Raw genomic sequence first — 22,642 nt, forward strand, 5'->3', positions numbered from 1 at the left:
GCAAGATGAGTTCGGCCACAAAAAAGAACATTAGTGGAGAGAGTCTTGGTTATGGTACTACTTATTATAGCTCACAGAATCCTTCAAAGGGATCAACTTCAAAGGGAACTATGGTCATCGGAGACAGCCTTGGTTATGGTTCTACATATAATTCACAGAGTTCTTCAAAGAATTCAACTTCAAAGGGATCTGATAAGGTTATAGGAGACAGTCTTGGTTATGGTTCTTGAAATGATGATTACTGGTAATCAAATTAAAATAGTTTACTTTTTATTTATACAATTATGCTGCACAGCTTTTTCTGTTCTGTTAGTTACAATTTTTGGGATAGAGCTGGTCCTTACACTTCGTACATGTCTGAAATTTTAATTCACTTTTTTCATTTTTACCCCCATTACTTGCATGTTTATGAGGTTGAGCGAAATAGATTACATGTCTATGCATTAAATTAAAGTCTCATCTTTTTATTTCACACATTTTTTTCTTAATCTCTTTTTCCCTCTCATTTTCTCCCCCACCCTGTCACTCACCCTTCATATAATAAATAAGGGTATATTTGAAAGTAAATACATTTCTTACACATTTATTGTCTTTAACAAATTTTAGTATGCTTTTATATCTACATATATAATTCAGTTCTTTGTGTCCTTTATATATATATATATATATATCCCAAAGAGTATTATATATATATATATATATATATAGAGCCCAAAGAGTATTTTTTATGTATTAATTCTTAGTCGTTATATACATGCAGGTTCATGTAGAAGTGGGACCTATGATGGAACTGGAAGGAAAGTTTATTGTGTGGCAAATTTGATCATGTCTTGAGTTATTTGTTTTTAAAAATTTGTTCATGTCTTATTTTTGTATGAAACAAGAATGTAACTAGTAATCTCCAGATTTATTTGCAGCATGGCAGTTAGAGAATCTTTTCCATTCTATATGCATATGTATTGGTTGGTTTGTCCATATATGGGCCTTATTTCTTGTAAATAAATTAAAATAATATTTCATATATTACTGTCTATGGATATATACATCATTTCCATCTTGAGGTTCAAATTCTTCGTCTTTTTCTTTAATCATCAAAAGCAATAAAAGATTTAAATGATAATAAAATCAATAGCACTACATATAGTGATATTATGTTAAAGATCATGAACCATATCAAGTAATAAAGTTGTAAAGGAGAGTTTCATTCTCATTATGACATGGTAATAACAACCCAATTAAGCGTTTATCTCACATAGACCACTTTGAGTTGAAAGAAGAATTGAACAACTTGATACGATATGTCGAGGAGGAATTTTTCTTATGTGATTTTAATTTTTTAAAAAAATAGACTTTTTTTTTTGTTTTCTTCCATTTTGAATCTTCCATACCATTATTCAAATGGGAAAATATTCACATCAAGTTTGTTACATTTATTATGTCAAGTTCTCTAGTAACACTTAGCAATGTGTCCTACTTTTTTCATGTGAACTTATAGTTTGATGACAATATTTTAAAAATAGTAAATATGAATATGTGTAATTAGAGAATTTGACATAATAGATATAATGAACTTAACATAAGTATTATCCATTCGAATATACCCACTAAATAAAACTCATGCACTGAACGATATCAAATCATTATTCAAATTTGCATGAAAAATCCTTACAGCAAAACCAAACAGTCCCTTACAGTGCAGAATATTTTTCTCCTCCGGTCCTTAATATAAAACTTAATTTGACAGCTAATATTGGTCCTATCTATAAGATCTATTTCACATATTTATTAATTTTTTCTCAAATTAACCCAATTGATACTTTCTCAATAATAATCTAGTAGAAGAAGGAGGGTGGGAATTAAGAAAAATAATTAGCATATTTTAGATAAAACATATCATATTAACTAATTTAATTAATATCCTTAATCTACTCAAATTAGTTAATTAAACTTATATTAAGGACTGGAGGAGTATATGGACATTATATTCGAATTTAGGTTTAACACTTTGTATTATTAATTTTTCGTACAAGAGAAAATAATGGGTTTTATTTAAATAAATTAATAAACAAATCTCAGACAGAATTTCATGCGAATAATGTGGATATTTACAATGCATTAAACATATACGTGTTTCCATATTTTGTGAAAATTGAATATTGAAGGGAAGATTAATAGCATAAATTCAAACCCCATTTTGGTAAGCAAAACTAAAAGTCGTGTCAACAACAAAGGTAATCTATCTACAAGAGAACGTTTTCATTTGAACACATCAGCTTATCCAACATGTGCAGTTCGTTGGAACAGCTTTCTCATTTTAAGTGAAGTTCCATGATAATTTTCCGGGAACATATTTTTTGAATTAAAGAGATAGGAACTAACCGTATGAGATTACATGTAAGATCGAATTTTTGCTACTTTCCATTTACGGCGGAGCATGCATGCCACTAGATTGCAAAGTCTTCAGTTTTCAGAAATACTACTTCTGGTCTTTAATAAAAGAATTAGTTGCCTAATTTGAGTAGACCAAGAAAATTAATTAAGTTACATTTTTGTAATAAATGTGTTATTTTTTCTAAAATACCCTTACTAATAATGTGTATTAGTTAGAACTATTATTTGATGAAACATTTAATATGTACAACTACTACAAAGACTACCTTGAAAAAGAATGGTAAATATAAGAGAAAAGTGGATTGGGGTCTTATATCTATAACCAAATTATATGTCAAATTAGCTCTTATATCAAGGACATGGAGTAGTATATTTAAGCATATTGTTTAGCCCAATTGAGAATACCTCTACCAACATTATTTTTCTCTATCAACAAGATTTAACTTCTCAAAATTTTAATTTTATCAATATCTTTTGGTTCAAAAATGAAGCTAGCAATTCTTTTTTTCTCCCCTGGCGGTGAAAGCTAGTAATTCTACAACAAAAGCAATTAGTCCTTTACAAATATGTCCCTCATATAGAGTCCTTATATTTTGCCCTAAATAAAAGAGCACATCCAAGATGAAGTAAACAAATACCATGAGCAACAGAAAATTTCAACAAAATATTAGTCCATTTTAATTAATTGCAAAGGATCATTGCTTAGATTCTTTGTTTGGATTCGGAAAGGATTGCAATTTTATGTGAAATTTGTGGTAGATGTAATATCCTAAAGTTTATTTTAGGTTTTAAAAAAATTCAAATAAATAAATATAAAATAATAATATTTTAATTTTAAAAAAATTAAAGTCAACTTTCCACCGAATTTGAACGTGAAAAAAAAAAACCTAAAAAAAAATTCAGTGGAAAGTTGAACGTGAATGTTGAAATTGAGGGGTGAAGGTTGAAAAATGAGAGTTGGGAGTTGGGAGAGAATTATGAGGGGACCTAATAAATGTGTGGGAGTGTTATTTTAACACTCCCCACAACCCAATTCCCCAGTGCAAGAAGGAAAGAGAGAAAGAGAGATTAGAGTGTGCGTGAGAGAGAGGAGCATACCGGTGAAGGAGAGGGCAAGCTTTGAAGATATTTTAGCTACATAAAATTACTTCTTTTTATTAAACTTTCTTTATAAATATTTCCTGTATATTTTAAGCTTCCTATTTACATTATTACTATAGTGATTGGAGAAAATTTTGAGACTTATATATGATATGAGTATTGAGTTTTGATAAAAGATGATTATAGAAATTTAGAAGTAAATGAGTTGTTAATTTTAATCGGTTTAGATTTCTCTATTTGTTAGTTTTAGTATTTAAATTAATTCATTCAGTTGAAAATCTGTTATTTATGGGATATACCATATTTTTACCGATTAAATTTAAGTTAAATAATTTATTTGCATTGTTTGATATATTATTGAAATTTTAATTGGTTTAGTTTTATTTACTGGGTGACTGGAGGTTTTAAAATAATTATTGTAGCTAAAAAATTTATTATTTACGGAAATATATATATGGTAGTTATACCATTAAAGTTTTGATTAGATTATTTATTTATAAATCTTTGAAGTATTATTGAATTTTTGATAGTTTGATTTTAAGGTTTAAACTTAAAATGAGATTTTAGAATTTAGACCATAATAATTTTATATTTGGAAATTGTTGAAAATCCTTTTTATTAAGGTAAATAATTTGGAGGTGGTAAATAAATAATTTGGCTTGTTAGAAAATTTTAAGTTATTTCTAAAATACTTAATAATTTTTGGGTTATGAGAGTTGCAGGAATTTAGAATAAAAATTTAATTAAATTAGAAATTTAAATAATATAGAGAAGTTTAATTAATTAATTAATTATTTTATATTACTATGTGGTTATATTAATTGTGTATATTAATTATTGGTTGAGCAAAGGATTGACCTTGTGGTAATCCTTAGTATTGCTTTGGCGAGAGGTAACCACTTTCCACTTGTTATATGTGCTAATATGTTGTTTGTGGGTATTTTACTATTTTTAGAATAATATTTGATATTTGAAACTTGAGTAGATATGTTATATCTTTTGAGCTATGAAAATTGTCTTGTGAGATTTTTGGAATTGTGATTGAGAAGTTTGGAAAAGATATATGATTTATATCTTATGGATTATACTGAGAAAAGATTGAGACATTTTTCGTTATATTGTGAATTATTGGTTGTTATTTGGATTTTGGATTGAGTTCGATCCTACCACGTGGTAAGGCCGCCATTGGTGCATATTGGTTGGCTTCTTCCTTCGTGTGAGGGATAGGCCTTTGTGGCTTCTTATTCGTCCCCCAGAGTGAGGGATAGGCCTATATGTCTCATTAATCCCCCATAGTGAGGGATAGACTTATGTGGCTTGTGTGTTAGTCCCCATAGTGAGGGTTTGGATGGTTGAAATTATATATCTAAGTTTTCGAGAATTAATAACTGTCTCACTTGACACCTCACGAGCACGTGTTAGTATGCATAATGAGTTGAAAAGTTGGTTATTGAGGCTTTTGTTTCACCTTGTAGTTTTTACTATCTTCAGGTGATAGTTCCAGTGGTGGCCCATCAGGGAAGGCTTCGGAGGCATAGTGTGTTGTTATAGCTTGTATAGCCTCCCTGCTTTTGTTTTATGTGCTGACTTGTTATATATTGCCACATAGGGCCCATATACTCTAATGCTGTAAACTAATACTTTTAATTACTACTATCTGATATGAGAGGTCATTGGGAGGCTAGAGATATTTAAGACTTTGCGTAATATGCTCATTTGATAGTATTGACTTTTGACTAATGGGCTCTATAACTTATATTAAAATGTTTTATTAGTTCGTGTGTTTGAAAGTATAAGTTTGGTTTGGGCTAACGGTTCAATGATATTTCTGGACTTTAAAAGTCCAAAGCCCAAGTTAACAATTGATGTGGCTCGTAATATAAGTTTATTTCTTTTAACCATGATAGCGATTTTAAAATTTTAAGATTTCTTTTTTTTTATCATGGTTAATCATTCAAATAAATTGTTGAATTTAATCTAAAATGGTTTTGAAAGAGCGATTGTCACATTAGATAAGTATAATTTCTCCTTTATATTACTGTGATGTAATAATATTTAGGGCTAAAGTGTACATTTGGTCTTTTAACTTTGTATAACGTTTCAATTTGGTCCCTTAACTTTAAAAAGTATACTTTTAGTCCTTTAACTCTAAAATTTTTTTTAAAAAAAATGATGAGACTAAAATCTTAAATGTTGATCAAATATTTTCAAATGCTAACATATTAAGTTTAATTTTCAAAACATCCATGATTGTTGCAAAAAATGTCATTGAAGCCTAATGATTTTAGGGTTGAAGGACCAAATGTATACTTTAGCCTAATAGTTAGATAAGGGGTTTCTGTTGCTACCTCCAGGATCTGATGCAATTCACGTAAATAAATAAATAAAATTTAATGTAAGACATAGCATTATTTAGAGAACCTGGCTGATTGACAAAGTCATGGAAAGGCCACCTAGGGCTAGCTCTGGTTGGGTATAAAGTTAATAATGATTATATTAATTTATTTTGTGAAAAATGTATCTCAAAATAATTGACTAGTTTAAAAGGAAAAAAAAAAGTTATATTTTCAAAAATGTTTAATTGGAAAGCAGGTCAGTAATACGGAATTACAAGGCCTAATTAGATGGGAAAAAAGAAGGAATAGAGAAAATTTTAAATAATTTAATAAACCACGTAAACGTTGATAGAATTATAAATATAAATATAACTGTACGAAATTTCAAATATTCTATCTTTATTTCTTGCCTTCATTCTAGTTTTGCCGCATTAGTACTATTTTTTGATAGAACAGCTCAATAAGCTAACTCCTTATTTAAATTTCGAAAAGGAAAATAAAAGCTTCAATATGACAATTTACGAGACATTGGAAAGGATTTTCAAGTCAAATTTCGTGAATGATTTATTCAAACTCCAATTACACAGTAATTATAATCTGAAATCTTGAAACTTCTCCTCAATAGGTAACGTTTTCTCTCATTTGTAGTGAAATTTCTTTAATTTCCTGATGCTTTAGAAAAAATATTCCTTTAATTCAGAACCAAACCCAAAACTAGTAACTTTAATAGAAAAAATATAAATTAAACTTCAAATTAATTAATAACCTCCTTCATGTAGATCATGAGAATTTTCTCACATACTCTTACTTGAACTACAAGCATGTGTGTTCATATAATGAATAGTCTGTATGTAAATTTACACAAAACAAAACAAACGACCAGCCGAGCAAAACAAATACCGTAAGCAATCTTAATTATTTATGAAAATTGTAGAAAACTTCAATACAATTTAACAGAAAGTGGGATGAATTTTTCAGAAGACTTTCATCTGCTTTTCCATGAAATCTTTATGCACTTTCATTACAGTAGAGAGCCTATATGCTAGCTTCTGTGTATAAATACGTTAATCTTGAAGGCAAAAACACAAACACAAGAATGTAGATCCCAAGTGTGTATACACTACCTCCGATCCTTAATATATATATATATATATATAAGAGTTAAATAAATAATTTGAAAATATTAAGGAACTTGTCTCAAATGTGTATTGACCTCTCTAATTACCCTATTTAATCATGTGTATTGGAATTGGATATTTTGAGAAAAACGGGAGAAAAAGTTAACTGAAGTCTTGTATTTAATTAGGACCAAATCTAACTCTCAAAATAGCTCTTATATTAAATATCAAAGGTAATATTAGTGTTGTTGGTGGCTACTTGGTGCATGGCAGCATATGGATTCTGGAGAGTTCTTCACAAGTTTCTTCAAATACTACCTATGGTCCTTAATATAAGAGTTAGTTTGACTTTTAACTTGGTTCTAAATATAAGATCTCGATTCACTTTATCTATTATATTTATCTATTTTTTCAAAGTAGTCCTTCTAGTAATTGTACATGTTAAAGGTTCCATCAAATGATAGTTATAACTAATACATATGATGAACAAAAGTATTCTGGAAGAGATAACACCTGATAACTAATTTAACAAACTTTCTTAATTTATTCAAATTAGTCAACTAACTCTTATATTAAGAATTGGATGTAGTATTTTGATTTCCAATGGAACTAATACTGTTGGAAAAAGTATTGGTTATGGTCGAACTAAACCATCCAAAAAGCAAGGGAACATTTGAGAATGATTACTACTGGTAATAGAAAATCCTCTTCCTTCTTTTGTTTTCTATTTTTACAGTTAGGGCTTATATTTTTGTTTACATACATAACTATGTTCTTCTTAATTGAAATATCTCTGATTGTATTAATTCTTCATCCTAATTAATTTACATGCCGCTTCACGTGGAGGTGGGACCTTTAATACTATGTTTGGAAGCGGGGAGCAGATTTCATTATTCAATTCATATTTTTTGTTTATTATATGTTGACTTTCCTTAAATAAGAGTGCTTAATTAATACATCTTCCTAAACAAAGCCTGCGTTTTTGGGATTTATCTATCTACGTACCGTTTGTAGTGTGGATAAAATGAAATAATACGTAATGTTGTGATATTGGATCCTATAATCAACATGTTAGTTTTTATATTGTGAAATGCAATAATCAACGTATATAAATCTAGATGATATGTTTTTCTTTATACTGCACAAAGTCTAAACCAAATAAGTTGTATTTTAATGGATTATAAAAAGAAAAATTTCAGTTAAGCCCCACTAATTTGTTTTTCTAAAATAAGGTGGTCAAGGGGTTATGGGTTCAAACCCCTCCTTGGCCATCTTATTTCTTTTAAGAAAAAAATCTCTGATAACCAGAACTCCAACAAATGGCCACTGGAGGCCATATGTCAGAGCTCCGATTGGCTTGCCACCGGAGCTTTGGTGAGGTTGTTTTTTTAAAGGAAAAAAAAAATACAAGGGCACAATTATATTTTTACCTATGACATTTAATTTCATTTTGGTCAAATATACTGAAATGATGTTTTAGAATCTTATAGGGTCTATTGGAAATTAAATTGCTTAAGAGGGGCTAAATGAAATTTTCCCCTCTGAAAATCACAACTTAGAGAGGCTAAGGTATATTATCGATTTTTCACTTAATTTTTCTCTTTGATTTTGTTTTCAACCTCTAATTTGATTTAGTTCTAATTTTGTTTCCTAATTTGATCAAAAGTTTACTTTTCTCCCTTAATTTTTTTATCTTCTAATTTATTCTCTGTCCTGGCTAATTAATAATTTCGTTATGCTACCCTAGTGGTGATCCAGTCCACATAGAACCTTTTTGAGAATATTTTAATTTAATTAACAATACAGAAAATAAAATTTGAAATAAAGTAAAACATTAAATACTATTAAGGTAATAAAAATACACTTTACCATATGAAATAAAGGATTAGTTAACATTTAACACCTAGGAATATTTTTTCTATTAATATTCAATACTCTAAGTTTAGAGTGCTTGTTGATATTGAGAAAAATATTTTAAGAATAAAATTGTAAAAAAAAAGTTATGAGTGCTACTAGAAAAATAATTTAGAATGCTAAATATTGAGTGCTACTAAAAAAAAATTTCAGGATTTTGGTCCAACACTTAAGTACTCCCTTTAATTCTATTTATAAGTTTCAAATTTAAGAAGGAGTGTGGTCCATTTTATAACATTCAATTTAGGTTTGTTCTAACATTTAATGTGTTTTTTTTGGTAATTTTATTCTTGATTATTTATTCTCTCTCTTTTGCCATGCTCTCTCTCATTTACATTTTGTCATACATTCTTTTTCATCATCATTCTTCTAGGGCATATATGAAAATAAAAATATATTTCTAACCTATTTACTCCTCCTTCCGTCTCTTTTTATAAGCAACTCTGGATTCTATCACGTAAAACAAAACATTAGTTAAAATTGGCTAAAGACAATAAATGAGTAGAAATTAGAAGTTCTTTCTCTAAAATACCCTTATTTATAGGAGAGAAAGTATAAGAAAGAGAATAAGAAATTTATTACAATAAAGAGAATTATGAAAAACAGAGTATGTGTGATGGAGAGAAGTGATGGTTTAGAGTGCTAGATAGGAATTTTGATACAATAATTTAAGATAACTTGCAAATATTGTTTAAATTTAGAGACAAATAGGAGATGGTAGCTGTTGATTATAAAAAAGGACAGAGGAAATATTTTTAATTACTTTTAACTGATTTTTAGTTATATGCAAATCAATTATTTGAAGTTTATAGCAATGATGGTAAGATGTATCATTGTTTGATTACTTTGAAGCAACAAAAATAATAGACTTCGGAAGTAAAAGAAAATTTAGTTGAGAAGATACCTTTTTTTGGGCTAGGAAGGCAATTATAAAAAAGTTTAGGTGAGAAGATACTTCTTTCTTGTACTGGCTGGGGTTTGTGACATTAGGCTGGCCCAATTACCACATTACGCATACTCTAACCCATCAAAATGACCTTGCCATTTGTATCACAACAGAAACTGATCATGACATTGCATCAAATAAAAAATGCCCAATGGGCCTTCTACGAGGAGGATAAACATTATTATGCAAAAAGACTAACTTCACAAATATTTTAGGCCCCGATTGATGGTAGAAAATATAGCTTATTTTTAATTTGATTTTTGAAAAAATTAGATTAGGTAATATGATTTACGTTTGGATTATAGCTTTTATAATAAGTTAGTTTGTAAAAACAGTTGTTTGGATTATGATTGAATGAGAAGTTTAGTGTGTAAAATTATCAAATTGGGTATGACTTTTATTAAATAATAAGCAAGTTTGTGTGTATGAAATTCCCAGAATACCAATGCTTAGTGTATATAAAAATTTATCAAGTCATGGTCTCACCAATTAAATTTCCAATGGGAACTTTTCCTTAATTTTTCTTCAATTTTATTATTTAATTTTTTCTTTGAATATTGTTATAAACATCTATTATTGAATCTTTTGAAGTAATTTTATTTTTTTCATCAAAGCAAGATAGGACCCACTTCAAGACCTTTCTCCTTCTTCGATCATGATATCCCCCCCCCCCCAACAGTGAATAAGCCAAAAGCAACTCCATATAGGCTTATGCTTTTAAGCCATGGCTTCAAAAGCCCAATTGATCAAAAGTGATGCCAAACATATGTAAAAGTACCAAACATGCTTCTACCTCCAAAAGCTACTTAAAAGCCCTCCAATCATGTATATCTACTTGACAAAACCGTTATAAACTTATTACCCAAAAAAAAACCGTTATAAACTGATCGCTACAAATTGACCAATATAAATATGATGCCCAGTTGGCGCCATGTGGCACTAATTGCTCTCAAAACCACTACTAAAGAATACACAAACTCCTTCCTAGTCAAAAAAACTGCAAATTTGTAGTGATTTGACTTAAAACCACTACAAATTATGCACTTCGTAGCAGTTTTTTAGAACCCCTACAAAGTAACAACTGTAAAGACAGTTTTTTTGGGCAGTGGCAAGCAATGTGCCAAGTATCTTACTGTCATTACAGATATCAAATAATTTCTTTAGAAATTCTGCACGCACAATTACACATTGCCAAATCTAAGTAAGGCTAATATATATACAGAGAGAGAGATTACAAATTGAAGTAATAAGCAAAATATACACTAGGTACAAGAACATTAAAATAGTCTCTATTTTACTAGTAAAGCATATGCTCGCTTGGTTTGAATAGACATCTTAAATAAAATGTTGAGTAAATGATATCCAAAAAAAGTTCAAATTGTGAAAGTAAAAATATGACTACTGGTAAAAAAGACAGAGCTGAAATGAAGATAGGAACCCACTTTAAGCCACGGTCATATGTCACAAAGAAAGCACTACTAAATGCTATCATCATGCTTGTTATGGAGATGAAGAGTGTTATCAATCCGAATATTAGCTTTGAGGGTAAAGAATGATGAAAGTCATATTCCGCATAACGTGATATGAGAATGGATAGGAAGATTAGTATGGAAGCCGAAGAGGAGATCATTGCAATGGCATCTGATATTGCAAATATCGTAAATGATCGTTTTCCCAAATAATTTGGAACTCCTGTATCATCCTTGATACCACCTGGTATGCTAAATGCCGCAGTAAACACGCCGGTAGCAATAAGAGTTGTAACAAGCATACATGACTTAGCTGTTCCTTTCATCCAAGATTCAGCATCTTTACGTAATGCAGCATGCTGCTCAGTGAATAACTCACAAGGGGTTTTATCCTTTGAGTTTTTCTTCTTCATATATGAGGGCAACACTATCTTCCTCACCTCCTGCCATATCAAGGGATTGTTCATAAATTAATTCATGTAAATATTCTAGTTTTTGGGATCATCTAAATCATTTCATATTTACTAATAAAAAAGTACCTCAAACCATAATAGTTCAAACTGCATTTGGAAAGCTGCTCCAGAGACCAATTCAAGTCGATTAGCTGGTGCTAACATTGCAGCCAAATGTAATATAGTGTTTCCACTATTTTCGTCTTTATATGACAACATGATATCCTTTCTTCCGCTTATATCATGGATGAGATTGAAGATTTTAGGATGACGATATAAAACAGCAATATGAATTATAGTTTGTCTTTTGTCATCTAACTGCCACATTAAATCAGGGTAAGACTTTATAAGTGTAGCTAAAAAGTCAAAGTTTCCAACTTTTGCTGCATCAAATAGTAGTCTTGATGGTTCGTTTATGAGTTTCTTCATATTTTCCTTTGAGTCTACACCGTTGAGAATTTTTTCCCATAGGAGATGAACAAGGTCAAGGGCAACACCATTCTTCGTACCTAGGGTATATAATTTGATAAATTGAATATGCCCGGTCAGAAGTTAGGCAATATACTAGATGCATATTGATAAATATTTGTAGGGAGGGGGGAGTAGAATATTAATAGATCATTTGTTAAGACCAGTTTTTTAGTCTTCCAAACAGGCAGTTACAATGCTAATCAATTTACCTGAACTTGTGAGTTGAATTTGATGTTCTGGCCTATAACTTCCTAAATCTGCTGTCTGAGCCATGATATGTAAACCTGTCATGCCATCTTCATCCGTTGCAAATGCTAGTTGTCCTTTTTCTTTCAACATTTGCAATGCCAAATCTATGAAGCAGTTATCAACAGAAACTCAAATTCTAAAATTAGAAGCTGTCAGACAGTTTAATAAACATAGAGCTACATATCAAGCTCAAATAATTCACAAAGGATGTTATTTTTTTATTTTGTTTGTACTAAATACTTATTCGTGCCCTACTTATACTTCACTTATAATAATTAAGTGTATTTGTGCTCCGTAGGCAATATATACTTACCATAAATACCAGAGTCAATGCAAGCAAGGAATAACTTCTTCCATTCTACTTCTTCAAAATTTTCATCAACAGTGAAAGGATACAGATACTTTGTCAAATCAGCTCTTCCTTGTAATGCAGCAAAAAGAATAGGAGTGAAACCTGTTCGACTTCTTATTTTTGGTAAGAAGCAATTTTTTCCTAACATTAACTGAACAATCTCCAAGTTTCCTGCAATAGTAGCCAAGCTGAAGGCAGTGTTTCCGTTTGAGTCTTGTAAATCCAAGTGTATTTTGTTCTCTTCCATCATGTTCACAAGCTCCTCCACAAAGTGAAAATGACCTGCTCCTACTGCTACATGAAGTATTGTTGACCATCCTTGTGCTATGGCAGCACTCAGAAGCATTCTATTTTGACCTAATATGAGCTTAGCTTCTTCCCAATTGCCTTCAGATGCATACTTGTGAAGAGGCACACATAATTTCAAGTACATCATTCTGGCCTCAGCTGAAACGAAAGTGATTTCATTGTGAAATTCTCATATTAATTTGTTGGGATGTGACTTGTTTATGGGAACGATCATCTTTTATAGAGAGCCAAAATTTACGCATAAGGAGGCTAAGATAAAATTGGTTGTGTGTAGTAGGTAAAGGTTGATCTAACACTCTGAAGTATTTTTTTATTAAAGCATTTATTTAATGATTCATTAATGACGTTGAAATATTTTCCAAGTTTATCCTGAATTTTGAAGTATTTTGTAGTTCATTTTACACAATGTCATATTTTTTCAAGTGTGTCTATTAGCATGAATACTCTAAACCCATAAATTAGGGTATTTAACGCAACTAAAAACATATTATAAAATGATGGATAAATCACAAAAAATTTTAAGAAGACACGCCTAAACAAATATTGCAGGTGTTGTATCAACTACTAATTAAATAACTGAGGGTGTTAGAGAATCTTAACGCTATATAGTACAAAATTTTTGTGTGTTACAAAAACGCTTAACACGTATAATATTAATTAAAAAAATTTGAAAAATTAGGGAGTCATCTCCCCTGCCAATCCCCCTTCTTCAGTCAGTAGTTCATTAGATATTCATCCCCAAAATTTGCAATGAAAATACACTACTAAGTAGACAAAACGTTGCTGAAATACTACCAAACAAGAAGGTTAAAGTATATGTGAAAATATAAATAATGAAAAAGAAATTAAGATTGTAAAGATGAGATATGTATGTTTTTATATCATTTTGTTGCCTTGTTTACGAATAGATAAACGTAAAATGGAACATAATTTAAACATTATCTTATAGTATCAAAGGATAGATATTTGATTATGCATATTAAATTGATTTTTTTATTGTTATAGGAAAATCGTGAGGAACCATAAAAATAACTGAACGCATTAGTGTTTTATATGACATTAGAGAAAATGGAGGGAGTAGTTAATTACGTGTATCCTGTGAAAGATCAAGGGAAGGTCTCTTGAACACGGCTGATTCCACCCTTCGTAATGGGAAGTTATTGGGTACTTCAGGAGGATTCACTATATCACCATTTGATGCATTCATTATCTGCAAAATTATACACATTAATTAACACTTCATTATATTCGGTATCATCGTGATGATTTTTCTATCAATCTTATTTTTGGTTAAAATGCATTCAGCAAGTATTTTTTACATGCATTTCTAAAATGTTTTATAGTGCATCCAGTACCTCCAACTATTTTGTTAGGTACATTCAATGTCCTAAATAGAGGTGGGGATCAGGACCGGCCCTTGGCCCTACAGATCCGGCCCTGTAGGCTGGTGGGCTTAAAAGGGCCAGCTTTACAAGGTTGAAATTTAAAAAAATATCCCAATTTGTTAGGCCTGGTCCTTAAGCTAACAGGCTTAGGGCTGGCTGGCGGGCTTTCGGCCTGTTTAAAAAAAATTACTATTTTTTATAATTCTCATATTTTTTATCAAAAAATAAAAATAAACTAATGAAATTATTAATAAAAGACATAAATATGAATAAAATTAAATCACAAATACAAAATATCATCATATATAAATATCCATCAACATTTAAAAACATTTAAAACATTTATTAACAAGATAATAACATCCAAAAGTTTCATCTACAGTGCAAATGTGCAATAAACAAATACTATTATAATCTTTTAAAACTTCATCATCACTATAATTAATTATTCTTCTTCATAAGTATGCTTTTCTTTCTTAACAAAAATATCAAGTTTTTCTTTTTATAGGAATTTTACTTTTAAATTTTGCAATCTAACTATTATTTTACTTTAATTTGAGAAACATTGTTATTGAAACTCATAAATTTCTAATTCAAATTATAGAATCACAAGTTATATAAGTATAAAAATACCCTCTTATCAAATATATATAGTTTAAAAATATCAACGCATATAATATAAATTAAATCATTATTAAAGTCCAAATTAACTCATTTTTTAAAATTTAATTGGACAAATTATTGTCTAAAACTAAATAAATCAAACAATTATGTGAAATTTAATTTTAAAATGATAATAATAACTAAATATTTAAAATATTATTAACAACGTAAAAAAATTAATAATATTAGAATTACACAAATTTTTTTTAAAAAAAAAAAAATTATAAAATGGCCTAAACGGGCCGGTCTGTTTAAACACTCGGCCTTACAAGGCTAGACCTGTAGGGCCTGTTTCCTATTTGAGGGAAAAAATTTTAAGCCCGATCCTCGTAACTTTTAGGCATAAACGGGCTTAACCTGTTTTTCCGGCTCTAATCCTAAATTATATTTTAATATATCTAGCACCCTAAAATATTTTTAGGTGCATCTAGTATTCTAAATTATTTTTTGGTATAGCACTCTAAAATGCTAAGTGTAAAATTGCACCAAAAAATCTTTAGGGTGCTGAACTGCTGGATGCACCCCAAAATAAATTAATATACTAGATTCCCCTAAAAAATTATTTTAGGATGGTTGATGCAAGTTCACTCTTTTTAGGGGGGTAGGGGTGTTCACGGGCCGGGACGGGACAGGGTTTTAGTCCTGTGTCCCGTCCCGTCCCGTCCCGATTTTGTCCCTGTCCCGTCGGGACCGTCCCGGTCCCGATTCCCCTCCTCTTTTTTTTTTTTAAAAAAATACTATAATTTTTTATATGAAATTTTTTTATGTTATAATGCTTATTTTTTGTTAGGCTTTTAAAGATAAAAACATTATAAAAATATTATGTAGAAAGCTCAATTATATAGTATAAAAAAGGTGTAAAAACAATACTGTAAAAAAAAAATACAATAAAAGAAACACTATATAATGGCTTTATGAATTATTTTATTGAGGAAGGAGATATTGTTCAGATAATTTTACAACTTAAGAGTTAAAAATCACTATAAAAATAATAATTATTATTAATAAGTAAATTGAATAATTTAATAATAATTATTAATAAATAATTTTTTTAAAAAAAAATATCCCGGGACGGGACGGGACGGGACAATCCCGTCCTGCGTCCCGTCCCGTCCCGTCACTGTCCCGTCCCGGTCACTGTCCCGTCCCGTCCCGTACTTGTCCCATCCCGAAATTTTTTTTGTCCCGTCCCGTCCCGTCCCGAACTCACCGGAACCGGGATGGGACGACCGGGACGGGACAAATTGAACACCCCTAGGGGGAACATGTAGATGCTTCTATAATACGTACCGATACAAACATATACGCGCGCGCTCCCTCAAATTCCAAATGTATCCATTCGATAGTTTTTGTTTTGTTAGGACTCATTCCACCTAATCTCCTTTATTAAATTTTGGTTTAATATAATTTTTTATTCTTCAAGTTTGTCTTCATTTTGGTTTTAGTCCCTCAAGTTTTAAACCAGAAGTTTTAGTCCTTCAAGGGACAAAATAGTCAAGATTTTTGTGGAATAACAATGACCAATGTTTTAAATAAAAAGAAACTTGAGGGATAAAAACCTAAGGTAAAAATTTAAGAGACACAAACCAAAATGAGAGCAAACTTGAATGACCAAAAATTGTATTAACTCTTAAATTTTCATTCCCATAATATCCTTATTTATTGGTTTTTATCTTTACACATTAAATTTTAATCATAAAATTATTTTTTGAAAAGATTATTAAAATTAACTAACTCTCTGCGTATTAATTACAATTAAAAATCAACTTACCTACCTTTCCTTTTGAAATCTGTGGAGTAGTTAAAAGACATTATATTTAGGGATAAAATGGGGTAGATTTTTTGGCTGAGTTTGTGTCAATGCAAAAAATGTCTGTGGAAGAAATACTCCAATTGGACTCAAAAGTACTCAAATTTGATGCTGTCAAATTGCTATATTAAAAAATCTATATAATTAGACAAAAATGAATTGAATCCTTTGTAATTTCAATAATAATCCTCCATACCTGTAAAAAGTTATGGGAAGGTCTTCTAAATTCAGCTGATCTGACCCTCCGAAACTGGGGGCGACTAGGTCCTTGAGGAGGATTTCTTGGATCTTGATTTGATGCATCCATTTTTCTGCAAAGTCATACACATTAACAGTTCACTATATATACTCAATATCAGCATGTGAATTTCCTTTCAAATCTTTTTTATTAAAATAAGCACTTATTCCTCCTGATGACAAGTGTGATAATAAGATATACAGATATACTTAAATAATTAAAAAAACATTTCTTGAAAAATTCCTCCGAACAAAAATTATTGCCCAAAGATATCTAAGAACTTAGGACTTAAAGGGAGTAGAACTCGTCTTCAATTATGTGCAATATAACCTTAGATATGCAAAAATGTTTTCTGTTTTGCATATAATTATATAGAGGTTATACATAGCTGAAATAGAGTTGTGCCCACTGAAGATAGACCGCACCGATCCTTAAACAAATTTTTGAAGTCAAATTAACTCTCTGCGTATTAATTATTACCAAAAAAATCAATAATTATGATCTACTTGTTTTTGTAAAATTTGTGAATTAATTAAAAGGATCTTATATTTAGAACTAGGAAGTAGATTTTTCGGTCAACTATATATATGAATGATAATAATTAAATTGTTAATTATGAGAAACTATGAGTGTTGACGATTTTTGACCTACAGTTATTGAAATCAAAGGGGTATTGGTGTTCGGGAAAATCAAGCAAGTTCAAGAAAGCAGCTCTGCACTCTAATGACTTCACATACCAATGATTGATGATGTTGAAAAGCCTTTCTTTCAAAGTTTCCATTTTCAAAAATTTGCGAAGTAATTTGGTGAAACTGTACTCACTTAGTCATAATTTCGTAAAGATTAAACCGTGAAAAGAACATTTATTTTTATACAAGTTTATTAGTCAGTCTTAAGATCTGTGTGATATATTTGACAAAAATGAATTAAGTCCTCTGTATAATTTCAATTATAATCCTCCATACCTGGAATTTCGACTGCAACGGGAAATTTTCCTCTCGTAGCACTTGCCTAAAACCAGTTTCCAGAATCGGAGAGTTAGTTTTCTGGGAAATGATAATATAAAAATTACAATTCTTGAGGTATGCATATTTGAAAGTGACTCTCCGACATCTTTGATGAAATCATAAAGGTAGGCCAGGAGGAAGAAAGTTAAAGTAGAATGAAACGAAGTCGAAAACATACAAGTGAGATTTATTCAAGGAAATGCTTTTGCAAACAGATGAGCAATACGGCTACAGTTTACTGTTGAGGAAGATGAAGAATCTGCAGATGAACAGAGAAAGAAGACCCTTATTTTACCTTATGGGATGCCTTTATATGTTCTTTGCTTTTAGAGTGATATTGCTTAGTCCTTCGGTGGTGCGAAATGAGAGAATATATATATATATAGCGATGAGAGAGAACCTACGGGAGTGGTTCTTCTTAGTCAATCTAAGTATTAAGTCAATTCCAGTAGTTAAATAAATAGCACACGGAGACCAAAAACAGTGGTTTCCGTCTTCTTCATATGGATGACCCCCATTCACTTAGCTTTTTATTTCTTTTAAAAAAGCAATGATATGAACTAACTAATCATCTTTGTTGTCCTTGTTAAGTTTGATAATATCTTATGAGTAAAGATAAGTTGTAAATATATAAGTAACTAATTGAATAAGTTAAATTGCAATTTGCAAGCGTCTTCGATCTATCCCACTCATATTACTCTGTATATTTTATATTGATTATCATATAGGAGAACTTAAATTGCATTGAGATTTTAAGGTGATGAGATGCGATGAGATTAGGCGGTGAGTTTTAAATATCTCCTGTGGTTCCATACTTAGTCATGCAAGGGATAATGAGTTAGATTAGGAGTTTTATTTTAAGTCTTTCACAATAGTTTACAACCAAGTGCATCTGATCTCAGGTTATATAAATAAAAATAGTATATCTTAGTGCAGAGAGAGGGACTTACAATTGCCCTAATTCCTTGTGAATTTTTTTTTGTTCATTCATTATTGCATTATGTTTCTTAAGATGCATTTAGGGAAAAAACACTATGGCTGAAGGGATTGGTGCCTTGTTTGAAATTCAATTGATTTTATATGTCCCTTTATTCTTATTTATTTTCACAACAGACAGAGAAATTGGGCACCAAAACTTTGACCTAAGCCTGCCGCCTTTTAGAGGAGTGGAGGCCTTACCACCCATTCTAGAGATAGAAGAAGAGACTCTAAATTATATGGTTAAATGGCAATTTTACCCTTAAATTATTACCTCTTGATGAGCCCTTAGAAGAACTTTGTCATGCTACGCTTTGAGATTCTCAATCAACAATTTAACCAACTGATGCAATATTGTGTAACTTCAGGTCATGTTCACTTTCAGAAACCTTTAGTGATGTCGTAAGATAACTAAACATCAAAAAATGCAATAAAACGAGGTCTTGGCTTAGAAAAATAATTTAAGCTATAACTAAGTGAATGCAATAAAATTAAACCCAGGTTACAATATTTTTGGTATTTTTATAATACTCTTCAAGAAATAGTTCAAAGGCAAGATTGTCTTTTAACCTGATAATTTAGAATTTTTTTCATAACTGACCCAAAATTTATAAAAGTTTTGTATAATTTAGCCATAACTAAATGAGCAGTCATCATGATCGAATTAGAAGTGACGTTGACTGATGATGTGCTTCATTTGAGGGAAAAAGAATCCCAGATAATATAAACTTTTCTTAGATCAAAAGCTTGCACGTAAATAATATGATAGATTATAAATTTTATATTTTCTATTGATGTTAATGAAAGTCTTCATTGTACATATAGTTATTACCATCATATGCCCTTTTATTTTCGAATCCCCAAATACAAGTTATCATTACTATGTCTCTTTCATTGCCTTTCATATCCTCCCTCGTTCTAACTATGTCTTAATGGAAACATTAACTACACGACAGCAAGAATGGAAAGGCTCGAGAAGACTTATCAAAGATCAAATTTAAGGGTGGTTAGTTAGAGAGTGAGAATAGTAATTGTTAGAATAATATATGAGAGGATGCCCTGTGTGTGTGTGTGAGAGAGAGAGAGAGACGTGGCTGATCAAAAGTAGGTTCTTTTTGTCGGGTAATATCTTCATCTTTATCTTTTCCAATTCCACTGTGTTCACTAAGTTAATTAGAAGTCACCAACACCGCAATTCCAGTGCATCCAAACGTAATCCCATTTCCTCCTATACATTATTAAAAAAAAAAAACTGGAAAAAATCCTCTTATTATAAGACACCTCCCAAAAAAATGGATTGTCTTTATATTATAGATTACCAAATGATGTGTTAATTTCATTTTTCCAAGATTTTGTTCTTTAACTTTCAGACAAAGCTAATGATTTATCCATTTCTCTTTGAATTTGATGAGGTAGTTAAATCTGCTTTATAATAAAAACCGAAAGGAGTAGATATATAGATTCGAGAAATAAGTGTCATCATCCAAGCAATTACCGTGGCACTTCCAATCTCTGTCATAAATGTCCCCACGCATGTGACAACTTAATTACGATAATGATGCTTAATCCTATGACAAGGAAAAAAGGTGAAAAATAAAGCAACAATTATTTGCTGTATAGTGGAAGGTTGAAGCCAATCTACATATCTCCGTATCATTTACACTCTAATAGAGATTGCAATAAAGGATATCATATTTGAAAACATGGTTTAAACCATAAATAAATACAGCATTGTACATTGGAAATGATTAGTGGAGGGAGGGAAAAATAAAAAATTACTCCAGAAATCCCTTAACCATTTGAAAGGCATACACAAGCTCAAGCCATCATCATCTCCAAGTTCCTTAGCCTGGAAGATGAATAAGAAGGGCTCGAAAACAAACTTATCGGTTGAATTTTAAAAAAAAAAATCCCTGCTTCCCAAAAATGAATGAACTAATGTCTCCAAAATTGACTGAATATATCAAGATAAATCACATAAAAGGTGTAATTAGCACCTCATACCTACCTGTTACCTTTATGAACTAGTTGTTATAATATTATATTTAATTTCATTGGGTAATTGGAAAATTATATGTAGTGTGAGGCTAAAATACACAAAACCCTCAAAAATTTGAATCAGTTCATATCATTTTCCTAATTTTGAAAAGTTTAAATTAAACATTCTAATGTTTTTGTATTTTTATTATAGAGTGTGTCATTTAATAAATAACAATTCGCAGGTCTTAGAATTACATGTCCAACTGTTATTTTTTTTAAGTGACACGATATCAATAGCATCTCATAATCCTTTTTCTTCTTTTCTTCTTAGAATCCGTTCTCCACCTTTAAATCAAAAAATGAATGATTCAAATGCAATGTGTTATAAAATACTACTCCACCATTCATAAATATAAGGCTCATTTTGTAGTGTAAATAATATTATTAAAATAAAAAAGAAGATTATAAGAATATCGAGATCGGGCTGTTGTTGAGCTTAGTCCGAGAGTGAGAATGGTTGTTAGGATAATATATGAGAGAGAATAGACCAAATTCTTGTAAAGAATCTTCATCCTTATCTTGGTAAATCCACTATGTCCACTTAATAAATTAGAAAATTATTACACGAAGCCGATGGTTTCCAGGAAACGTCCCCGAAAGTGTAATTCCACGAGCACTTCCAAATTCAATGGAAGAGGGGAATTAGCACATAGCTAGATTCATAGGTCGTCACCCTCAAAAGTCTTGGTCTTCCACTATCAAAAGTTAACCAAAGTATTAGTGAAACCTATATTAATTCCTACATTTTCCAAGCTTTCATCCACAAACTGTCCCCACCTTTGGGACAACGATGCTTAACACTCTGACATGAAAAGACGAAAAATAAAGCAACAAAAATTTGCTGCGCGGTTAAAACCCTTCACTGTGTCTCCCGCTTTTTCACTTCTCAATCATTGAAACATTGTCATTTACGTCGGAAGGGGAATTTTTTTAGGGCGAAAAAAGCTTCTCATGACTTTGTCATTCTTATGCTTTACTATATGAAACTGGTGCCTTTATCCAATAATTTGACCGGCCTCTTTGAGTTTGGCAGACCTTTAAAAGAACCCTTCGTTTCATCTCTAAATAAATGGAGTAATTATGAATCGGTTAAAGGAATGCTTATGGGTACGTAATTCGGAATATGTTTGTTGGTATATTCCTTGTTTTTTTTTTTGGACACAAGATGAAAATGCATTGAGAAACAAAAAGTAAGTTCAAATTAAAAAGTCAGAAAATAAAGATCCCTAGAGCCTATTTTAGGAGTTAATCTAACTTTAGAAAACAAGAATAAGCTAAGCTGGGTAGTAACATTGGATGGTTGTCATTTGCAGAAGATTTATTTGCTCCTTCCATGAGCAAGAATTGTTTCTGAGCACGGTAAACCTGCAGCGGAGGGTGATGAGATCTAGAAAATAAGGTAGAGTTACAAAT

The 22,642-nt window shown here is 30.6% G+C and overlaps 1 protein-coding gene and 1 long non-coding RNA gene across 2 annotated transcripts; both read right to left on the bottom strand.

Moving 5' to 3' along the window:
* Positions 1–10,696: 10,696 nt before the first annotated feature.
* On the bottom strand, positions 10,697–11,892 carry LOC114762051 (uncharacterized). Its single transcript, XM_028951503.1, has 3 exons — positions 11,815–11,892; positions 11,249–11,718; positions 10,697–10,790 (listed from the first exon to the last, which is right to left on the bottom strand). Exons 1-3 carry the CDS (start codon positions 11,890–11,892, stop codon positions 10,697–10,699), a joined length of 642 nt encoding a protein of 213 aa, XP_028807336.1.
* Positions 11,893–11,935: 43 nt separating this feature from the next.
* On the bottom strand, positions 11,936–12,784 carry LOC114762049 (uncharacterized). The gene is made up of 3 exons (XR_003742214.1): positions 12,761–12,784; positions 12,408–12,551; positions 11,936–12,236 (listed from the first exon to the last, which is right to left on the bottom strand). It is a non-coding gene; the product is annotated as an uncharacterized LOC114762049 (long non-coding RNA).
* Between the last annotated feature and the right edge of the window lie 9,858 nt (positions 12,785–22,642).

This window comes from Neltuma alba, unplaced genomic scaffold, assembly GCF_004799145.2.
Source record: "Neltuma alba isolate B1F8T4 unplaced genomic scaffold, ASM479914v2 tig00011182_pilon, whole genome shotgun sequence".
Taxonomy (NCBI): Eukaryota; Viridiplantae; Streptophyta; class Magnoliopsida; order Fabales; family Fabaceae; genus Neltuma; species Neltuma alba.